At 40.9% G+C, this 21,326-nt stretch overlaps 1 protein-coding gene across 1 annotated transcript; it reads left to right on the top strand.

Annotated features, from left to right (window-relative positions):
• The first annotated feature begins 1,220 nt into the window (after positions 1-1,220).
• vax1 (ventral anterior homeobox 1) lies at positions 1,221-20,277 on the top strand. The gene is made up of 6 exons (XM_023327076.1): positions 1,221-1,310; positions 1,398-3,661; positions 3,794-3,849; positions 13,496-14,350; positions 15,588-15,775; positions 18,375-20,277. Exons 4-6 carry the CDS (start codon positions 14,137-14,139, stop codon positions 18,900-18,902), a joined length of 930 nt encoding a protein of 309 aa, XP_023182844.1. The 5' UTR covers positions 1,221-1,310; positions 1,398-3,661; positions 3,794-3,849; positions 13,496-14,136; the 3' UTR covers positions 18,903-20,277.
• The last annotated feature ends 1,049 nt before the right edge of the window (positions 20,278-21,326 follow it).

Genomic DNA, 21,326 nt, shown 5'->3' with positions numbered 1-21,326 from the left:
CCTTTTTTAAAAAAAACCCAACAACAACAACAAGGTTTTGAAACAAGCAGCCTTAGAGGCGTAATGGTGTTTGGTGTGAAAAGTGTTTATTCAGCTGTCATTTAAAATTCCCACAAAGCTTATACTGTTAATTAGGAATCCTACAGCAGTTATTAGACAGAGTGGCTTTTAGATCAGGACAAAGTTATTTAGATCATAGGAGTGAGAGCTTTCACCAGGAGACAGAACATCTAAACTTTTGGGATCATGCAGCACTGCAGAGCCTTTAGAAATGTGTGTCAAGAGCTACTTAGACATTGTATATAAAATGTTTTTTTCACATTGGCACAGACACTTTTTTTTTAAATACTGAAAGTTGATTAGTCCCCAAGGTCATTTTTTCTTTTTTTTTTTTTAGAGCCGAAGTGAGATGAAAAGCATGTTTTGATTAGAAGAAACATTATCAGAATGAATCGTTTTCTTGTATTTAGGACATAATATTTGAGGAGGTGTGAACGCTTGTGCTTTTTAGATAAATGTTGTGCTGGTTTAAAGTAAAATAAGTAATTTAGAATCCCATTCAGACTCATTTGCAACGTCTGACTGCCGCTGTCTCTGTTTTTTTTTTTTTCTTTAAGTCTAATGAGTTATCGTCTCTCTGTGTGTGACGGGTGTTTCTCCGTGGTGAGTGAGGTGGGGGCGTGGGAGGGTGAAGTTAAAACAAAGTTCAGCAGCCACTCAGAGAAGTTTCACCGTTATTGAAGAGAAGAGCGATAAAAAGACGAGACTTCTCCTCGTACAGCAGTTACTCATCTGGATCTGCTGCTGCTCTCTTCTAATGTCTGGAAACAAACTGTTGTGTTTCTTTATTCCTTAAGCAGTTTTTGATTTGGAGCATCAGCAGGAAAACGACTGTGGCTAGTTTAATGTCCATTTAAGAGCAGTTCTGTGAAACTGTTCAGCTCCTTCAGTCTGCCAGTCCAGCAGCATCTGGTTTTTGATGGCCCTTTTTTTTTTGTTATGCAGCGTCTGCGTTGCTCTTACATACAGGTTTTTTTTGTTGTTGTTGTTTGGTTTAAGGTTGCAGTAGTTACATTTTATTTAATATAAAACATTACGTGATGAATGTGTGGTAGTTCTTTAGTAAATTTGTGTTGAAGCTCATTGGTTTTGGTTAAGGGTGCATTCAAATGTGGGGGGGAACTTTTGTTTCGTTCCATGGACCATGTGTTTCCCGGGGAAAGAATTGGCTGACGCACTTAGAGCCACAAGGGCCGTTCTAGCTGAAGAAGTTCAAGTTTTATTCCTCTGGAGTCAATGCGGCTAATGAGGTACGGTTTTGTTTTATTAGTATCTTTTGTCAAATGCTGAAATGCTCAGTTTTTGTGAACTAATTTAGGTTTGTGTCGCCCTTTTAGTTCTGACGGCATTTTTGGGGACTTTATAAGACGTGTCCACGATACATGGCTGTTGAAAACAAGAACGGCGTTAAGCCTTGATTAAACTCCAGAGGAGCAACGCGGACAAACCGCAAGACGTCAAGTCTGGGTGCGGAGGCGACCTCCGTTTATTCAACGTGACAACCGGGAGATGTTAGCATTAGCACATGGCACGTGATTCAGTTCTCCAGCCTGATTTGTACGAAATAACAGTGTTAGCAATGTTAGCATCGTCAAATGCTATAAAGGTGTAATAATCATTCAAGTGAAAACATTCAAACGCCTATCATTAATACAGAAGGACAAAAAAATATAACAATGTAAATAAAGAGGATCGCATTGAATTATAAAACCTCCCAGTGGAACAAATAACAAAAAGGGAAGAGGAAGTGAACAACTTTATATTTATAATAGTCCTGGAGGACCCTGAACAAAAGAAGAAGAAAGTGAGGCGGAGCTGGAGGACCAAACCCCTCATAATGGACACAGAGGAACACGAGAAACAGTCAACAGTCAGGTACAGACAGACAAATACATTAAAGGACACATTTCACAACTATTAATACAGACCCAGTTATCCAGTCAGTGGTAGCTTGGCTTAGCTGCTGCTGAAATCTTGCGCTACAGTGTCAAATGAACGTTGCTAAACAAACGCAGCTCAAGGCAGATATGCAACAGTTGTGATAACAGTAGCCAAGTCACACTTGGTGTCAACGCGCCAGCGGTGATGGATACTGCAGCCGTCCGTGTTCCGCCCCTAAACGCTGCCACCGCATCCTAACCCCGGCTGGTTTCTCCATCGCAGCTCTGCCTCCATCCGGAGTGAACACTGATTGAAAACAATCTCACATTTGAAGCCAAATTGCAACACTGGCATCAGATAAGCCAGTACTGTATGTCAGATCTCCCATGTATGTTTGAATAAAATTCAGTTTGAGCCTCGAGAGATACTAAAGAAGTTCAGATCAGGGATTTAGCAGCTCAGCTCGTCTGATTCAGGAGTGCTTTTGGAGCCGTTCCCACCCGTCATGTGTCATGTCATCTGCGTTTAACTCCCGTTTCGTCTCCCAGCGTCTCTCGTTCCTTTTGTGTGAACATTGTTCTCTGAACTTTGCTTCTGTTCTGCACATAATTTAGTCGTGACCTAGAATTTGTGTCGCTGTGGTGTTCCGTCGCCTTTCGTTTTATGTCGAGGTTCAATCTAATCACAGGCTTGATTGTGTTCACAGGAAATTATTATTTTTTGAATGGAGTACATGAGTTGTGCTGGAACCAGTGGGAGGATGTGGGAGTGGATGGACGGCTGTCACACGACACCATAGAGTTGTGTCCAGAATCCCGTCCGGTTCAGTGTTTCAGATCGCTGCCGATGGTTATTTTTCACATTCCTTTTCGTTGCAAACATTAAAATTATACATTTTTTTATTACTACTCAGGAGAAAGGACGGGTTAGTTTTAAAACAGAAACTAAATTGCAATTCCATCTGTCATTGTCTTTTCCCTTTTCTCAGCAATGATAATGAAGAAATTTCCTGTTATTATCCTGCTGTATTGCACCAAAACTCTCTAAGTCTTAAAGATACAGACCAGGCTCTGTTATTTTTAACACTGTAACTGTTTTATTAATGCTGGAGGTTTACTGTTTCCCATTTTTGTCTAATCTTTACACAATCCTTGTGTATGACTCTAAAAAATAACTTCAAATAGCTTTTTCTCTTTCATTTAGCTTAATTATTTAAAAATAATCAAATGAAAACACTGTGCTCTTTCTTTTTTTTTTTTCCATTTTCCATATTTCATTTTTAAGTACTTGTAGCTTTGATTACGTTCCTGAAGGACAAAAATGTTTCTTGTATTTGATTTTAGTTTCTGTTCATTTAACCCCAACCCGAAGAGATTCCCACAAAGACAAAACGGCAATTCTAAAGTTTTATTGGCATGAAATAATAAAGGATTTTTGCAACAAACATGAATGTGCAGTTATATGATGAGGATTAGAGACGTCTTCCCCCCCCCACAACAAGACACTGGTGGTGGAGTGGAGGTTGAAGGAAGGAATGTAGGAAGCCTGATGGAGCTGGGAGGATGAGGGTGGAGAAGGGGCGGAGGCCAGTTGAAGCTCAACGGGGAGCAGATGGAGCCCTGGGTGGAGGGCCTTATAAGAAAAGGCTGGCATGGTGATTGGCTACACCAAGGCGTGGCTCGATGCCGATGGGCTGCAGCTGAGGAGAGTGACGATGCAGGTGAGGCTGGGTAGTCAGAACAATTTTAAAAAAGAAAAATGAACTGTTGCATTAGCGATAGACAAAATTGCCAATGCTTGTTGATGAAGTTTCCCATCCCTAAAATAGAATCCCAACTTTTGTCTCCTTCAGGCCTCGTTGCTGCGGGACCGACTGACACGTTTCCGTCCTCTCTGTAGAATCCAGAGGTGAGATCATCCGAATGAATGTTTGTCATGTCGAGCTGAAGTGTTTGGGTTCGGATCCACACTGACCCGCCCTCGGTCACGTTTGTTATCTTGACAAACGGCTGCGATGATTTTTACAGATCTGGGTGCAGCTGGTGGGAGAGAAGCTGTGAAGGTCTTACAGGTCCGGCTTTGCTCTTCCTCCTTAATGTTTGTTTTTGCATAACTTTACATTTCCACGCAGATTGAGTCACCGTCACCAGAGGTGGTCCGCGCTCTCACACTCGTCAGCTTGTCTATTTTTTTTTATGACGCCGTCTAAAAAGACAGAACAAAAAGTGAACGCCTTTCTGTGCCAAAATGACGGTTTTTAATCGGACTCCAACTCAAGTGGGAATGAAAAATTTCAAAAGTCAGGAAAGTTAAAATTTCAACTTTCCTCATCGGCAGGACTTTTCACTTCATGGCTTTACTGTGTCATGCTGAAACCAATTGAAAATGCACTTTTTTTTTGTAGCTCAATTCAGTTTAAACACACGCCATCTCAGCGTACTTTCAAAAAAAGTAGGTTTTAAGTTCAGTCATATGTATTCTGTAATTTAACAAATAATGCACTCAGTTCAGTTCATTGATTAAATTAGTTTAAAAAGTTTTCTATCCAAGAACACCCATCTGATTGGTACATTTTGCGAGTCAAAAACAGACACACAAATAATCTTGACACAGGATGGTGCTCTTCTAACACACAGGCTCCTTTAGGAACGTTATTCCCTTCATTACGTCCTTTTTAAACCGCGAGAGCTTCGACTCCCAGCAGTAATAATAGTCGATGTTAAACAGCGAAGTGCAGCTTTGGAGTCGAGCTTGCGCTGTTTCCAAACACTCCCCAATATATTAGCTCCACTTGGGGGGTAAAAAAAGAAAGAAATGAAATGATTGTTTTGTCACATGTCGGTTTTAACGGTGCAAAAGTAGAGCATGAAAGAAAAAAAAAACAACAACAACAAAAAAAACGTGTTGACTTTCCAGCGTTCGTGATGATTTTTTTTATTCCCTTTCTCCCGCAGTCTTGTTGCGCGCCGTGGCGGCTAGCGGGGACGAAACTGTAGCAGGGACACAAAGGAGCTGCTCAAATTACACCTGCGACAATTACTGCTGCTGTCGGCGGGACAAAGGAGTGTCATTTAAAACTATTCAGAAAATGTACAGAAAAAAAAAAAAAATCAATTACTACTAAAGCTTTGTTGCAGGTTTTAAGCCGACTGCTATGTCAACAGCGAATTAGTACAAAAGCGCCGAGATGTTTTCTGTCTAAAAATAAGCTAAATTACACATAATGATGTAAATACAAATGACCTAGAAGACGTACCACTGCTTTCACAAAATGACTTTTATTCCATGTTACTGTATGCTGATTGGGTTCTGACTCGCGTCTTTTGTCCAGTCATAATTTGCACATTAAAAAAACATCAAATTATTTCAGAACCTGAGACGGTTCTGCCGCTGTTGCTTCTACAATCTTTTAAAAAATCACCCCAAAAAACAACAGCTTCAAATCAAGCTTTATTACAAGGTTACATTAAGATTTAAGCCCATAATTGCTCATACTCCTGATAGATTAAGGCTTAAAGTATTCATAAAAAATGTAAAAAAAAAATCAAAATATTTATTTTTGACTAGGAGGAAAAGCTCAAAGACTTGGAAGCTCATTACCAAAGATTAACTGTCAAACAAAAAAGCCCTTTATTTTCAAAATGTATATATTCTTATTATCTGTTGAGAGAAACCTGTCACATCTCCTATCAGAAGCAAACTTCTTGGTTGAATTAAAATAATCTTTAATATAAATAACACAGTCTTGTGAATAATTATTGGGCATCAAAATTCCTTTTGATGAAAAACTTTCTAAAGCACATTTGTATTTACTCTTCTAAATAGATTGCCATATTAAGCATGTCTAGAGTGTCAGTTTGTTATGACCTGAATTTCCCCACCGATGGGACACTAAACAATATTTCTATTCTGCTCTTTAAGAAAACTACTGCATATTTTTTCCAAATTTCCAATAGCGGCTGCAGGGGTAGCGTGTTCACTTTTTGTCTGTCTGTACGCAAAAGTTGCAGTGAAATGATTCCCGTGCGCCCTGGGCCGTTTCTGTTCAGCGAAGCCATCCACTGCGCCACACACCGAAACGCTGCCACTCGTCATTAAATCCCTGCTACAGCCAGCTTGTGCTTATTATTTTGGCCATTAGCTGAGAGGATTATCCGAGAACCCTCAGAGCCCAATCACAATGGCGTGGTCACTGGCCTGAGATCAGCAGCCCCAACCAATACAAACAATAATTAATCCCAATTATGGGGTGAGCTGGTAAAAGTGTTCAGAATTTCATGCTGAAGTGCAAACTTCAAGTGCCTGGATGGATCTGTGCTTGTTGGCAAATATTACTTCCGCCGCAGCATTAGTGTCTGTATGCAATATTTTCTTAAGGCGACGGAGATGTTGAGCTAAAGAAAAGCTGGCTAAAAAGAAAATAAAATGCTCACAGTCGTCGTGAAAAAAAAAAAAAGAAAAAGCGCTCCACACATTTTGAGCTCATCTGTCTGCGTACACATACCCCCCCCCCCCCCACCCCGCCCCCCCACCACCGCTCCCATCCACCGCAGAGCAAATCCAGCGCTCTATTTAGTGGGTTCAAGAACAGCTTGCTCTTTCACTGTGGAACATAATCAGCACATTTGTAAACGTAAAGCGGGGCTTTGAATAAAACCATTCATCTTGAGTTACCGTGTTGTTATTCACACACCGAGGCTTTCCAAGGCCTACACTCTTCACAGCAACCCACCTTGTATTAGAAAACCTAAACTGGCTTTGCCAAAAAAACAAAAAAAACAAACAAAGGTGCCTAGGTAGCCCTGGGTTCTATTTAAAAGGCCATTAAAAGCCAACGTGGAGCAAATGGGGGTAAAAACTAACAGAGCACATTTAAAAAAATATTTCTTTCTCAAAGTAACATATGGAGCACATTCTGTTGGCCATCAAAGCATGGGAGTCCACGCTGGATGATTGCACACTAAACGTTCCTTCGTTTTTAATAAAAGAAGTTTGGATGTTCCAAAATGAAAGTGAACCCGTGTGACCGCCCCGCCGAGCGTTTGCTCTCGTTTGCAATCCAAGATCTCGTGCCCCAATCGGTCGGTCCTGAACTAACAATATGTTAGTTAGTGTTGTGAATATATGCAATTCTGCAATAATAACAAACACGGCTGATTGCGGCAGGAATCCGACCTGGTCTCTGTGAGCAGGATTTGTTGCTCATGCGGCATCAGGTAGATATTCATCCATAACTGATGTAGAAGACTATACTCCCATAACCACAGGCTATTTTGTCATTGTGTTGCTTTTTTTTTTTTATTGTTTTGACACCGCTAGTGGCTGAAATTGCCGACTGTGTTTAAGTGACTGCGTGTGGCACAATCAGCAGCAGAGCCTGGATTATAAAGATGTTGGAATCTCAGCGGGTCTTGTGACAAAAGTAACCATTTCCTCTGTATAAATAAGCAGGAATTTTGCGCCATTATTCAGCCGAGCCATGCCTGAGCGAATTAGGGGGAGATTCAAATATTTTGGTGGAACAATAAATATATTCAGAAAATACTGCTTATGCCCAATTTAAAAGTAATGAAAAATGGCAATAGTACGATGTGGAAGCCTGGGTTAGAATTATGCCTGTAATAGTGAAGATAATGTTCCTGAATAAGTGCTGATCTATGGTGATGTCACTTTTGCAGAGCTCTCTGTCTGTCTGGCTTGTTGTCGGTCTAGCAGTGGTGCAATGGAGGCCTCTATGATTTTAGATTTGTAGAAAAACGCATTGAGACATACATTTTTAAAACCTCTTCATTCATATTTTTTTGTTTTAGATTTTTATCTTATTGGAACGTAAGCATACATTTTTTTTAGTTTGTTTTTTAATGTGCTTGAAGAGGAAAAAGCAAAAAGTATCCGAAAGCCAAGGTCGTCAAAAATAACTGGATCCCAATAAGCTTTCGTTCTAAAACCGTTTCCTTTCCTCAGCCAGAGTTAGTTTTTACAAATCCTCATATAGGGGACATGGACATTGCATTCCCTCATAGTAAATGTCGCGTTGCCTTGCAATAAATAAGCAAATGCACCACGGTCTATTTTGTACACAGTCGCAGTGATAACAAATATCAGTTTAAAATTGCGGATCGATTTGAAGAGCCTCGACGAAAACATGTTTATACATTGTCTATAAACTGATATCAAACAGGCCGTTACTGTTCATGTTTGTTTATGTAAAGTTGAGATGGTTCTGTGCATGAAAATGATCCTTTATAAACCATTTGAACACAAAAAAAGGACACGATCAGATACTGGATTATTATCCCGTGAAAATAACTCAAACATAGTCCAAATAGTTTTAGATTTTTTTCTTCTTTTCCTTCTTGCAGAAAGTTTCTGTTTATGAGATGGAAAGAGATGGGACACCCACGTTTGGCCTGTTTTGCTTTTGCATTTGGCACATAAGTTTGTGGTGCATTTCTAAAATAAAGAAAAAGAGATAAAAATTCTGATATCTCGAAAACGAGATATCAACGTACCTTACAAAAACATTATATTGTAGCACAAAGACATTAGACATTCAAGATGCCGCATGAACCGACTCGCACAAAATTATGAGGGAACGCAAAGGTATTGTGTGGGAATTCAATCCTTTTTCTTAAGAGGGAATGGAAACTTATTGCGAGGGAATGTCCCCTAGGGGGCTCCGTAAGTTTGAACACAATGGTGTTCAAACTAAAAGAAAATAGGTGGAATGTTATATTTTTTATTTTTTCTCATAACAAAGAGACATTGTTCATAATGAAGCCCTTGATACAAGTCGCCAGTAGCTATTAACCTTGGAGACAATTCTTTAATTGTTTAGTTTGTGGAGTTCTGTGATTTTTTTTTTGATCAGTCAGACTGCTCCAGGGCAGCTGTGGCTACAAGGTGCGAGTGAGGGCGTGAATGGGTGAAAGACAGAATGTAGTGTAAAGTGCTTGGGGGTCCTCTGGACTTGACAAAGCACTATAGAAGTACAAGCCGTTTAGCATTTCTTTGAGCTCAGTAATAGCACTTCTTTGTGTAAGCTTACTTCATAATAAAATCAAAAGTATTAGCTTGTCAAAATCCACCAGTTTATTCACTGCATCTTCCAGGGATCAGCAAAGTCATACAATAACCTCAGTAAAAAGTCACCCTTAAAGGTACAGCATGTAACTTTTTTAAAACATGTTATTACATGTTAAAAAGGCCGTCATGTTGTGACAGTATGGTATGAGGCAGACAATCTGTGAAAAGATCAAAATCCTCTACCTCTTCTCTGAGCAACTGTTGCCATCTGAAGAAATGCTCCTGACCAAAAACAACCCATCAGAGCCAGGAGGAGGGTCTCGGTGCTGTCAATCATCCTTGTGTAAGTGATGCTCAATGTGCTAATGGATGAGAAACAACTTGTTCCAGGGAAACAGTTTATCTGCTGTCATATGTGACCATGCTAACCAGCTTTAGCATTCCTAGCAGACTCTTAATTAATTAAAGTAATTAATTCATAGGGCAAGACTTTTCATGCAATTATTAATACAGGGAACTGAACAGACTACGACAAGACCTGAACTGAGGTAAAAACACAGTAGAACTTGAAACAAAAAATAATAAATAAATAAATAAATAATTGCGATTTTTAAAAAAAAAAGAAAACATTTAGTGTGAACAGAACATTATTCTCAAGCTTTGTAAATGAAAATTGCATTAAAATAAACATTCGCTTTAACACACAAGAGTCAGATCAATGTAACGCACTTCCATCTCCGGATACCAAAAACATGCCGCTACGCATTCTGGGAAATGGTTCCCACTCCTGTCTTTTTCTACTTTCAGTTTTTTAAGTGCTAACCTAAAAATTCTAATTTATTCAACTATTGGAGGTTTGACAAAATCAATAAAAGGTCAACACAACTCACCACTGTAAGTTTATCTCACACATTTAGGTTCAAAATCTATAACCCGCTACATTTTTTGACTTAAAGTTTAGAAGACACAAGACACAACGAAATGCGGCATTGTACCCTCATAGAGCAGCCAAATACCCGTGGGAAGATGTCTGACACATGGCTCAAAATAATGATCAAAGGAGTTGTCCAACAGTGAAGGATCACTCACATGGACCTTCACAAAGACTCGGAAATAGCAGCATGTTCTTAACAGTAATGTTCAGTAATGTTCTTAACCACAACGGTGTCCCTGCACACTCATTGTTCAAGACTAGCAGTTTGATTAACGGTACAGAAGAGTTGGACAAGCCAGTGAAGTAAGAGGGAAGTATAGTGTGGTCCTCACATCACTCCTACAAACTGAAGTTTTCAAGTGGAGATACCACGGTGTGGACTCTTGCACAACATTGGCACTGGAAGGCATTAAATAATTGAAGGAAAATCAGGCAAGAATCTGAATTTGAAACATGAGTCCCAGACACACAGCCAAAAAAAAAAACTATAAATTGATATTTCAGAAAGAAAGTAGAATTGTTAGAACGACCAAGTCAATGCACTAAACCAACCCCTGACTGAAAATCCTTCAAAATAACTCAAGATCAGAGTGCATGGGATCTCCAGGATCTTAAAGATGTGAAGACAGTTTGACGTGTCAAAATCACGCCTGGTCAATACATGAGTAGTTGCAAGTGAGTGTTGGCAACTACTCACTAGATAATACAAGTGAGTAGTTTCTCCGTATGAAAGACATCTTGAACTTGCCATTACCAAGCAAAACGTTCTACAGTGGATTTAATAATTAAGTTTTTTATGTAACTTTATGGGCCCGATTTACAAAGATTCCAAAATAAGGAGTGCTAAATTCTGTGAGCAGAAAAAAATGTAGCAGTGACTTGAAGCTCTCCTTGAGGGAAAATACTGCAGCTCTTTCTACATCAAATTTCAGATGTTTTCCTCTAAAACAAAAACCAATGTACATAAATATACAACTACCGGCCACTTTATTAGGTACACCTGGCCAGTACCAAGTTGGACCCCATTTTGCCTTCAGAACTGCCTTAATCTTTCATGGCAGAGATCCAATAAGGTGCTGGACACATTCCTCAGAGAGTCTGGTCCATATTGACATGATAGCATCACGCAGTTGCTGCAGATTTGTCGGCCGCACATCCATGATGCGAATCTCCCGTTCCACCACATCCCAAAGGTTTTCTGTTGGATTGAGAACTGGTGACTGTGGAGGCCATTCGAGTTCAGGGAACTCATTGTTGTGGTCAAGAAACCAGTCTGAGATGATTCACGCTTTATTACATGGCATGTTATCCTGCTGGAAGTAGCCACCGGAAGATGGGTACGCTGTGGTCATAAAGGGACAGACACGGTCAACAACAAAACTCAGGTAGGCTGTGGCGTTGACACGATGCTCAGTTGGTACTAAAGGGCCCAAAGTATACCAGGAAAATATCCCCCTCATCACTGCACCACCACCAGCCTGAACTGTTGATACAAGGCAGGATGGATCCATGCTTTCATGTTGTTGACGCCAAATTCTGACCCTATCATCTGAATGTCGCATCAGAAATCGAGACTCGTCAGACCAGACAACGTTTTTCCAACCTTCGATTCTCCATGTTTGGTGAGCCTGTGTGAATTGTAGCCTCAATTTCCTGCTCTTAGCTGACAGGAGTGGCACCAGGTGTGGTCTTCTGCTGCTGTAGCCCATCCGCCTCAAGTTTTGACATGTTGTGTGCTCAGAGATGCTCTTCTGCATACTTCAGTTGTAACAAGTGGTTATTGGAAGTTACTGTTGCCGTTCACTGGACTTTTTCTCTGTAAACCCCAGAGATGGTTGTGCGTGAAAATCCCAGTAGATCAGCAGTTTCTGAAATACTCAGACCAGTCTGTCTGGTACCAACAACCACACCAAGTTCAAAGTCCCTTAAATCACCTTAAATTCCTCATTCTGATGCTCAGTTTGAACTGCAGCAGATCCTCTTGGCCATGTCTACATGCTTAAATGCATTGAGGTGCTGCCATGTGATTTGCTGATTTGACACTGGCGTCAATGAGCAGTTGAACAGGTGTACCTAATAAAGTGGCTGATGAGTGTATATGAATGCTGACCTATTATACGCAGATCAATTCCATATATTAAGATATTTTTGAAAAGTTTATTTATTTTAACAACTCAATTCACTAAATGAAGCACATTACATAAGATAAATACACACACAGACTGACATTTTTTTAAACCCTTACCCTAAATATGACAAATTTTCTGCCTATGGCTAATGAAAACACAACAATAAAGATTAGACTGTTATATCAGCTGACCGCTCCTGAGTGTACCCTGTCTCTAACCCAATGACAATGGCAGATAGGCACTAGCACCCTTGTAAAGTAAAGAGGTTATACATTAGTGTGATAAAAAAAATACAATTTTAATACTGAAATACAACGACAAGTAGGATTAATAACTGCATAAGGGTTGTATTTTTCAAAAGTTCTCCTCATCAGAATGTATTCCAATTTATCGAATATAAATGGATACTAAGAGTATTCTTCATGCAGTCAGAGTGTAAGACTTTTTGGGATGTCGAGTCTTGGTTTTCTTCTCAACTGTTGTAAAACACTTACAGGGAAAGATGGTGCGTCTTCATTGTTTTTCCCAGACTGGAGCTCGCTTCTCCCTCAGTCGCTCCCTATTTAGCTTTCTTTTTACCTTTCCGTAACAAAGAACCCTGCTCCACTCCGTGCACCAGACCCCCAAAACAGAGCGTGAATAAAGATAGGCCAGCAGGCCTTAAACCCACCTTGAGACTGCTGCCGGGCAGCCACACTACAGATTTGTTTGTTAATAGTCCAATTAGATAATTGCCATCTTTCACTCTTTTTCCTCTCCGTTTCCCATAAAGCAATGAATGGCACTCAAGGAGGGGTGCAGCTTGAAGAGGGCTTTTTGCCAGCTAAGGTGACAAGAAGGGCAAGAGACTGTTCCTTGCACTAGTCCACCACTTTGAATTGAATCATTGTGGCCTAATCAATGGTCTTATTGGATTACTGGCCACTGCTGTGTTCAGAGTTATTGTTGCACTGACAATGAAAATAGCTAAGAGTTGGTGGTTGGGTGAGTAGTTTGTGGGCTGGAGGGTGAGTGGAAGAGAGAGGCAGGGGCCATTCCAGGGGTATACGTGTGAGCTCGGGAGTGGAGACAGCCTAGGCACTAATGACAAGTTTTGTTCCTCTATTCTTCGCTTTAAAATATGCAGGTTAAGATTATAAGAGCCGAGTGCGGCTTCAGGGGTGCAGTCTTATAGGAACACTGCAGGGCGAGGCATTGACAGGATGCTGCTGGTTTTCTCTCACTGAACACATGGCAGGGAAAGAAAAAGAGGAAGTTTGACACAGTTTCAGGGGAATCCGGCGTTGCGGTGGCGGAGGAACAGGTTGGGTTGCCATCGCCTTTATACATTTTGCTCAATGAGGATTTGTTAGTCATCCTTTTTACTTATCTCCTCTCTCTCTCTCTCTCTCTCTGTCTCTACCTCTCTCCCCACCCCACCTCCTTCATCTCTTTCTCGCTTTCTACTCTTCTGGCTCTCTACCAGTTCCTCCAATGGCATAGTGGTGAGATCTACACATTTCACGGTTCCGCTGATTGCCAAAAAGAAAAAAACGGGATCAAAGTTTGCCGACATGCTGTGACAATCAGGTGTGCTGGAAGGGAGTCGGCGGGGAAAATGTCTGCCTGCACTCTGCAGATGGAGGGTTGAAGTGCCTGGGAACTTTTATCGGCTCTGGAAGACTTCTACCTCGGTGATTGTGTGTGTCCAAGGTTGTGCGGTTTGCAAGACAAGGCCAGTCATTTGTCTTGACTCCATGGGCTGAGAACGGGCAAGCCGAGGGGACGGGACGAGCAAAACCCTCTATCAAGACCTGATCTATTTTCACCAACAGTTTAGTGTATTCATGAGGTTACACTAATGTGGAGGCAGCAAAATTACTGTAATCAGTTGAAACAGCGAGTGTGCATCCATCGCTACGATCATTTGGAGATAATCTATCAGCCCGACGTCTATGTAACGAGGAAAGGGGGGCACTAAATTACTGTCGAGTTTCACTGAGAAGTCCATGATTATTGGATAAGGGAGTTTGGTCAGTGACAATTCACATCCTCTGAAATCCTTTTTCTTTTTTTTTGTACCTGACAAAAGGAGGCGAGCCTCCGGTCCAGGAGGATAATCCGAGCATGGAGGTTAGGTACAACCAAGAGACAGAAGCGATGGTACTGAAGAACAGACTAAAGGAGGGAAAGGACAGTAAAGATTCCCAAGGCAACCTATCCAAAGGCTTCCTTAAGGAACAGCAGGATTCCTTTTCACCGTCTGGGAACATGGACAACTGTGAGAAGAACAGGGGGAACGCGGGGGATCCCGACTACTGTCGGAGAATCCTTGTCCGAGGTAACACTTAGTGTTTTCTCTCTTTAGATTGTCGACGGTCCTGTTTGTCAGCTCAGTTTAGATTTAAGAAATTATGTGATTTTCACACTCTGAAAACAGTCAAAAATATGCCAAAATTTAAAGCATCACCAAAATAAACCCAAGGTGTTAATAAAGTCTGATGTGACTTGCAAACTGAGTAAAATAGAAATCAGTCAAAGAAAGAAGAAAAATAACAAATGTTTTGGAAATTTTAGTGATTAATGTAATTTCATTAAAAAAGCAATATGTATATAGATGAATTCTTAAGTAAACTAATTTCAGATTTATGGGCTAAGTTTTCTTTAAATGATAAAACAATTGATCATTTAATGATAATTTATCTCGATGTCTTATCGAGATCATTAGTCGACATAATTTTACTTGAATTATCCCACATAATTTATCCTGATTATTACAATTTCCTTAGCATTATTTGCACATTTATTAATGTAGTGTGTTTCAATTCCAGCAGGATAAATCTCAATAAACTGTAGCCAATATTTGAACAATAATAAAATGCATTAAAGTATTCTGTAATACTTTATATTTATATATTTTCAGTGTCAAGAAATTGTTATTCATTTAATTTGAATAACGTCAGTGGGTCAGAAAGGAATTTTATTCAGGCTAACATTTATTTGAATTTACCAACAAGGCTTTACTTTTAGGGCAAAAATATCAATAAAGTATTTTGTTCCTTGTATTTTGTTTGCAGACGTCCACCTTCTGATACCGGTGTATTTATTAATCATAAAAAAAAAGTGATAAATAAATTTGGAGCAAATATGAAGTGAACCAATGTGAACATTTTTAAGTATCACTGAAAATCTAATAATAGATTCTTATAATATTTTACAGCATTAATTATTAATTAGAGTATCAACGAATATATTTACGAAGAATGTAAATATATTCACACAGGAATTATTTTTCTCACAGCTTTTATTTTGTAACATTTCTGAAACGCAGTGGGTCTTTGTATTTTTATTGTTTCTATGTGCTTTGTGCTTCTCCTTAAAGCCAGAGTTGCAATTCAGAAACTGTTTAGAAAGACTTTATTGACCGTTAATGGCTCAAGTTACTTCATATTAAACTTTTTATTCAGTTATATTCAGGATAGGTTTAGTAGTAGTTGTAATAATAATAATAACAATAGAAATTGAAATCAATTATTATCTGGGTTCTTTTTGTTGAATCAAAGTTCTCCATGTTGCAGATGCTAAAGGCTCTATCCGAGAAATCATCCTGCCAAAAGGTTTGGATCTGGACCGGCCAAAGCGAACGCGCACCTCCTTCACTGCAGAGCAGCTTTATCGCTTAGAGATGGAGTTTCAGAGGTGTCAGTATGTGGTTGGGAGGGAGCGGACCGAACTGGCCCGTCAGCTCAATCTCTCTGAAACTCAGGTTTGTTTGCCTTTCGTTTTTTATTTTTTATTTTTATTTTTTTCTTATCACTTGCATTTCTTTGTCTTGAAATGTTAAACTAGAGAGAGAGAGAGAAAATCAAAACACCTAACAAAAGCTATTTACTTTGTGTTTTTTTCTCCTTTTTTTGCACCAAACAGCACACAGATTCTCTATTTCTGAAAGGAAACTATTTGTCTTTAAAGGAGCTTTCTTCCTCTAATGTGCAATTATTTTGTAATATAAAGACAGGTTATTCAAATTTCAGTTTGGTAATAATGAGATAAGATTCCCTGGGTCCCTGTGTTAAAAAAACCCAACAAACTCTTTCTGGTGGCTCATCTGAGTACATATGTTAGGTTACATGTGCAGACATACATACAGCTTTGCACCTTCTTACAGTATTTTTGACAAGTGTGTCTATTTTGGGTTGGAGCATTTTGTTCATGCGGTTATGCAGTTTGTTGCTAATGTTTCTGGCTAAAAAAAAGCAAGAAAAAAAAGCAAGGTTTTAAAAGAGATCACAGTCATGTGAAACTTTGCACTCATGTAGAGTCTACAGCAGCATCTAACCCGGTATTAATTGTAGGTGAAGAGCACTGACTTCATCATCGCTATTATCTGTTCATTCTCTGCGACGTGGGCTACTTTGTCAAGGTTTTTTTTTTTTTAAAGTGATAAAACATTTGTAATTATTTGATCTTTTTTTTTATTATTTGTTATTTTTGTATTTCGTTAAACTCTTTTGTCGCGATAAACGCTGAAAGCTGCTAACAGCGCCGTAATCAGCGGCTTGGCCTTTGGGGTTAATGTGTTTCAGCAGGACTGAAGAAGCCTGACCTTGAGAGAAGGTCTGCGTAAGGTCAGCCTATTCTACCAAAACAACAGACGACAGCAAACAATCCACCCTCATTAACGGTCTGGGTGTTTTTCACCAGTCGGGGTGAACTTACAACTGTTTCCTCAAACTTTTTTTTTTTTTTAGAGCTTTAACATTTCCTATTTTTTCATTTAGCGGCTGCTTTTAGCAGACGTGTTCTAAATAAGTGTGGAGCGTAAAGACGGTTATTTCTGCTCACAAAAGGCAAAAGGGGAAAAAAAAATCCAAACACCTTTGCTCCCAATTTAGACGGGACAAAGCCGGGATGTTCTCTCAGCATCTGCTTCTTGTCCCGACGAGATGCCTTTTAATAACAAGGTGGCAAAATTAGCGTTTTGTCATTTTGGCGCTAAGAGGCCATTATATGGAGGAATGACCGCCATTTCCTGTACACACTTAATTATCTTTGCGTGAACCTACCGGCTACGCCGTGTTTTTTTCCTTTTGCCCCGGAGCGTCTTCTGAGTGGTTTCCACGTCTCCCCTCTGGTTCCCCCACAGCCTGTGTAGAGTTAAGTCACATCTGAAGAGAAGTGGAAAATATTCCAGTGTGATTGGCTAAGTGGCCAATGTGGTTGCCAGGTGGTTGCTGTTAGTTGCCTGTTTTTTGTTTTGTTTTGGGGGGGTTTTTTGCACCAGAACAAAAATATCGATGAATTAAAATGCAGTATTTGTTTCACTCTGATACTCTTCACACTAAACTGTGCACATTTCAGACAGACCTAAATCTGACCGATCAGTTACTAATTCAATTTTATACAAGCAAAAGTTTCAACGCGTTTCAGAAATACATAAATACAGATATGACATATCACATTTTCCTAATTAAATATAACAGCATAAAAAAAACAAAAAACAAATTCTAAATACCAGGTTTCTAAATGTGCGGCATAGAATTGAATGCACTCAAAATTTAAAAATATGTAAAACAACTGAAATGACCTCTTTAACATGTCCAGTTTAAGAGGTAGCGTTTACTCATTTAGCTGAAAATGCTGATTTGACTTTCACCACATTATACATTTCAGCTTTCTCGTGACACTAAAACGTGTAGCGACCCTGTCAGAGCTTCTAACTGCAGACATTTGGATGAACTGCTTAAGCTGTAAATGTGCTTCCTCCCCCCAGAAAAGAAGGGTGTGTGTGTGTGTGTGCGTGTGTGTGTGTGTGTGTGTGGGGGGGTGTGTGTGTGTGTGTTATCACAAGCTGACGGGGAGTTTGGATCTCAAGCCACGCGTAAACCTTTGTTGTATTTTTGGCTGATCAAATTAAGAGGTGGTTAGCATGTGAAAGGACATCTCTAGGCAAGTTTTGATTGAATTAATTTCCTACAATAGGTTTTGTACCTCTGGGAGGGAATTAGGTCAATTCCTACTGGTTTGTTTTTACTGCTTACAATCCTCCTATGTATGGAAGGGCCTGCATTTGTGCGTAACTACTATTACATACATCAGTGAGTACTTGAAGGCTCTATGTAGAATGTAATGGTGGAGAAATAAAAATAAAGTATAAAGTGTTGAAGTGAACTCTGAGGGTACACTGGTCAGGAAAACATCTACATCCTGGAAGACGATCAGATTGTGAAATCGCAGGACAGCCGTACTGAGTGAGAACACTTCCGGGTCAGCTTGCTGTAAAGTTACCAACATGTTTGCTGCGTGTAGCTCGAGTATCTGCAGTGCCATGTTTCTGACCGCTCTCCCTTCGTGTTCTCTTCCAGGTAAAAGTGTGGTTTCAGAACCGCCGCACAAAGCAGAAGAAGGACCAGGGGAAGGACTCGGAGTTGCGCTCGGTGGTTTCGGAGACGGCCGCCACGTGCAGCGTGCTCAGACTGCTGGAGCAGGGGCGGCTGCTGACTCCGCCGGGCCTGCCGGGCCTCCTGCCCCACTGCGGCTCTGCCCTGCGCCCCCCCTCCATCGCCATGGCCAGCAACAGCAGCAGTAGCAGCAGCAGCAGCGGAGGCAGCACTGGGACGGCTGGCGGCAGCCCTCCGCTGCCTGCCGTCACCTCGTCAGGGACGGTGGCGGGGCTGCAGAGCCCGCCGTCCGCTCACGGCTTTTTCAGCTTCCCAATGCCGTCCATTCTCAGTGGCGTGGCCACCCGCATTTCGTCCAATCCCCTCTCCATGGCCGGCTCGCTGGCTGGCAACCTGCAGGAGCTTTCTGCACGCTACCTGAGCTCCTCTGCCTTTGAGCCTTACTCGCGGACCAATGGCAAAGAATCCATGGACAAGAAGACTCTGGAATGATGGTTTGTGGTTTTGCTCTCGTACGGATTCCTGTTTGCTTCTGGAAGCGTTTCATTAGTTTTATTAGCTGTTCCCATCTTTGTTTGGTTTTTACCAAGTGTCTGTCATTTGTCAGTGTCACCTTCTCTAACAAGCTTATGTATTCCTGCACATCTGGCACCTTGTACAAGGAGCGAAGGAGGAACCAAGAAAACAAACGACATTCGCTCGCCAAACAAAAAACGGATGTCAGTGAAAGGACTTTGCACAAATCTTCACACAAATATTTATACGGAAACAGAAAGGCAGGGTGAGTTGGATGCAAAAAATCTTTACTTTTTTTTTTTTGGTTAAAGAAATGATCTCTCTGCCACACATTCTGAATTAACACAGCCAGTCTGAAGCATAAAAAGGTCCAGGCCAGTTAAAGCAAGCGCTTTACGCTGCTGCACAGCAGCAAAGTCTTAGACAGGCAGTAGAATATTTAAGGTAATTGGCACTCTATCTAAACTGCGTTTCACCCGTCGGAATTGTTGGTTCGATGCAGCACGTCGCGGCGAGAAGACGCAGGGCAGAAATAGCCGAGCAGCGAAGCAGCTTGTGTGATCTAGTGAGCCCATCGGAGCGTTTAAAACCTATTTGCGGAGGCGCGAATGAATAAAACGGGAGTTTCTGAGGGAGGAGGAAAGCGCCTGTGAGTGAAAGCTGCTGCACAGCCAGTCTCAAACTCATAATCCAGCGCTTTTGACGCACAGACGCAGCTTGGGTTTTCTAATGCTTCAGGATGAACCAGCTTGTAGAGACAATGTGATCATGTGGAATGTTCACTGTTATTTTTCTGTTTTGTGACGATTTCAACAGCATTACTCTTCTCTGCTGAATTTTTGCCACCAGAAATGCAGTATGCCTATTATTATTATTATTTCCCCCCACCCTTTTGTTTTTGTAAATGCTATTTTACCCCCCACTGTGTTCCTGAGATTAATGCAGGTGTGTGTCCTGTGCCAGATGACAGGAGCAGACACACACACCTGAGAGGAGACAATGTAAGCGGCGTCGTTTTGGAGGAAAGGTTTCCGACAATACAGTTCCATCTCCTGTCTTGAAAAGAAAAAAAAAAAAACAAGCAAAAAATAAAGTTGAAGTTCAGACAAGAGAGTGAATGCTACTGCTGTTGTGTAAAAACACCGATTGAGAATTGTACCATAAAGTTGTTATTTTATTGTAAAATATCGACATCTGTAATTAATTGATGATTTGTATAGCTGGGGAAAGTAATGTATGGATGAATGTTTTAGCGTGGTTGATAAACCAATCTAAAGGTTATTGGTGCTGTTGTTGTGAAATATCTTAAACATTTGTGAAACGTGTTTTAAACAAATGTGCCTATATGATATGTAAGTGGCTGCAAAGTGTCTTTCTTTTTTCATGACGTGTCGCTGCAGATGATGTTATGATGCATTTCATGACTGTTTTACCTCGTATAAAGCAGCCTGGTGAGGAAGCTCTTAGCGTGGTTGGCTGCTGTGATCGCTGCTTTCACCGACAGGAAACGGTGAGTGAGTGAGTGAGTGAGTGAGTGAGTGAGTGAGTGAGTGAGTGAGTGAGTGAGTGAGTGAGTGAGTGAGTGAGTGAGTGAGTGAGTGAGTGAGTGAAGACACGGGGCTGAGAGTCAAAGCTCGTCAGACTAGGAAGATCACGATTCGACGAGTCAAAGGCAAAACGCGAAGAACCAGGAACCGGAACCAAGACGTGGCAGTCATTAGGAAATTTAAATAGGGTTTTAGAAGAGAAAAGTTTCCCTTTTTTTATTTTTATTCTCTAGATATTGGTGGAAGAAGCGTCACAACACAAACAGACAACGAGGTGCCGACATACTTCTGAGCAGCCACGCGCTCAACAGATTAAAAGATTCCCACGAGGGAAAAGCTGCAGCGTCTCCCATTAGAGACTTGAATTAGGAAATAGTTGGAATTTCTACAAATGATGTGTGAGGAGGATTGCTTTGCAGCCCCCAACCCCCACCACACACACACACACACGCACACACACACACACCTTCCCACCTCCACCCCCACAGTCACCACCACACACACGCACACACACACACACCTTCCCACCTCCACCCCCACAGTCACCACCACACACAAACACCAACACGGCCTCCAAAGATGGGGCAGGTGCAGCCGCGCCGCTGCCTTTGTCTCCTCACTCGTAGACCTGCGCAAATTGGCTAATTGTCAAAACAGTGAGGGTTTTAATTTTAGATTTCCCACAATGCAAAAGCCAAGGTGACAATTTGAGTGGAATTTTTTACGTTTCTCTTTTTAAAATCCACTCCCCCCCCTTCCCACTCGCCGTAGTTTTTTTCCCCCCTGATTTCCTGACAAGGTTATAAAGTGTCGCGCCTACTTTGTCTCCATAAGAGAACTGTCCACGATGTTT

This window comes from Xiphophorus maculatus, chromosome 22, assembly GCF_002775205.1.
Source record: "Xiphophorus maculatus strain JP 163 A chromosome 22, X_maculatus-5.0-male, whole genome shotgun sequence".
Classification (NCBI taxonomy): domain Eukaryota; kingdom Metazoa; phylum Chordata; class Actinopteri; order Cyprinodontiformes; family Poeciliidae; genus Xiphophorus; species Xiphophorus maculatus.
This window is presented reverse-complemented; position numbering and strand designations above follow the sequence as displayed.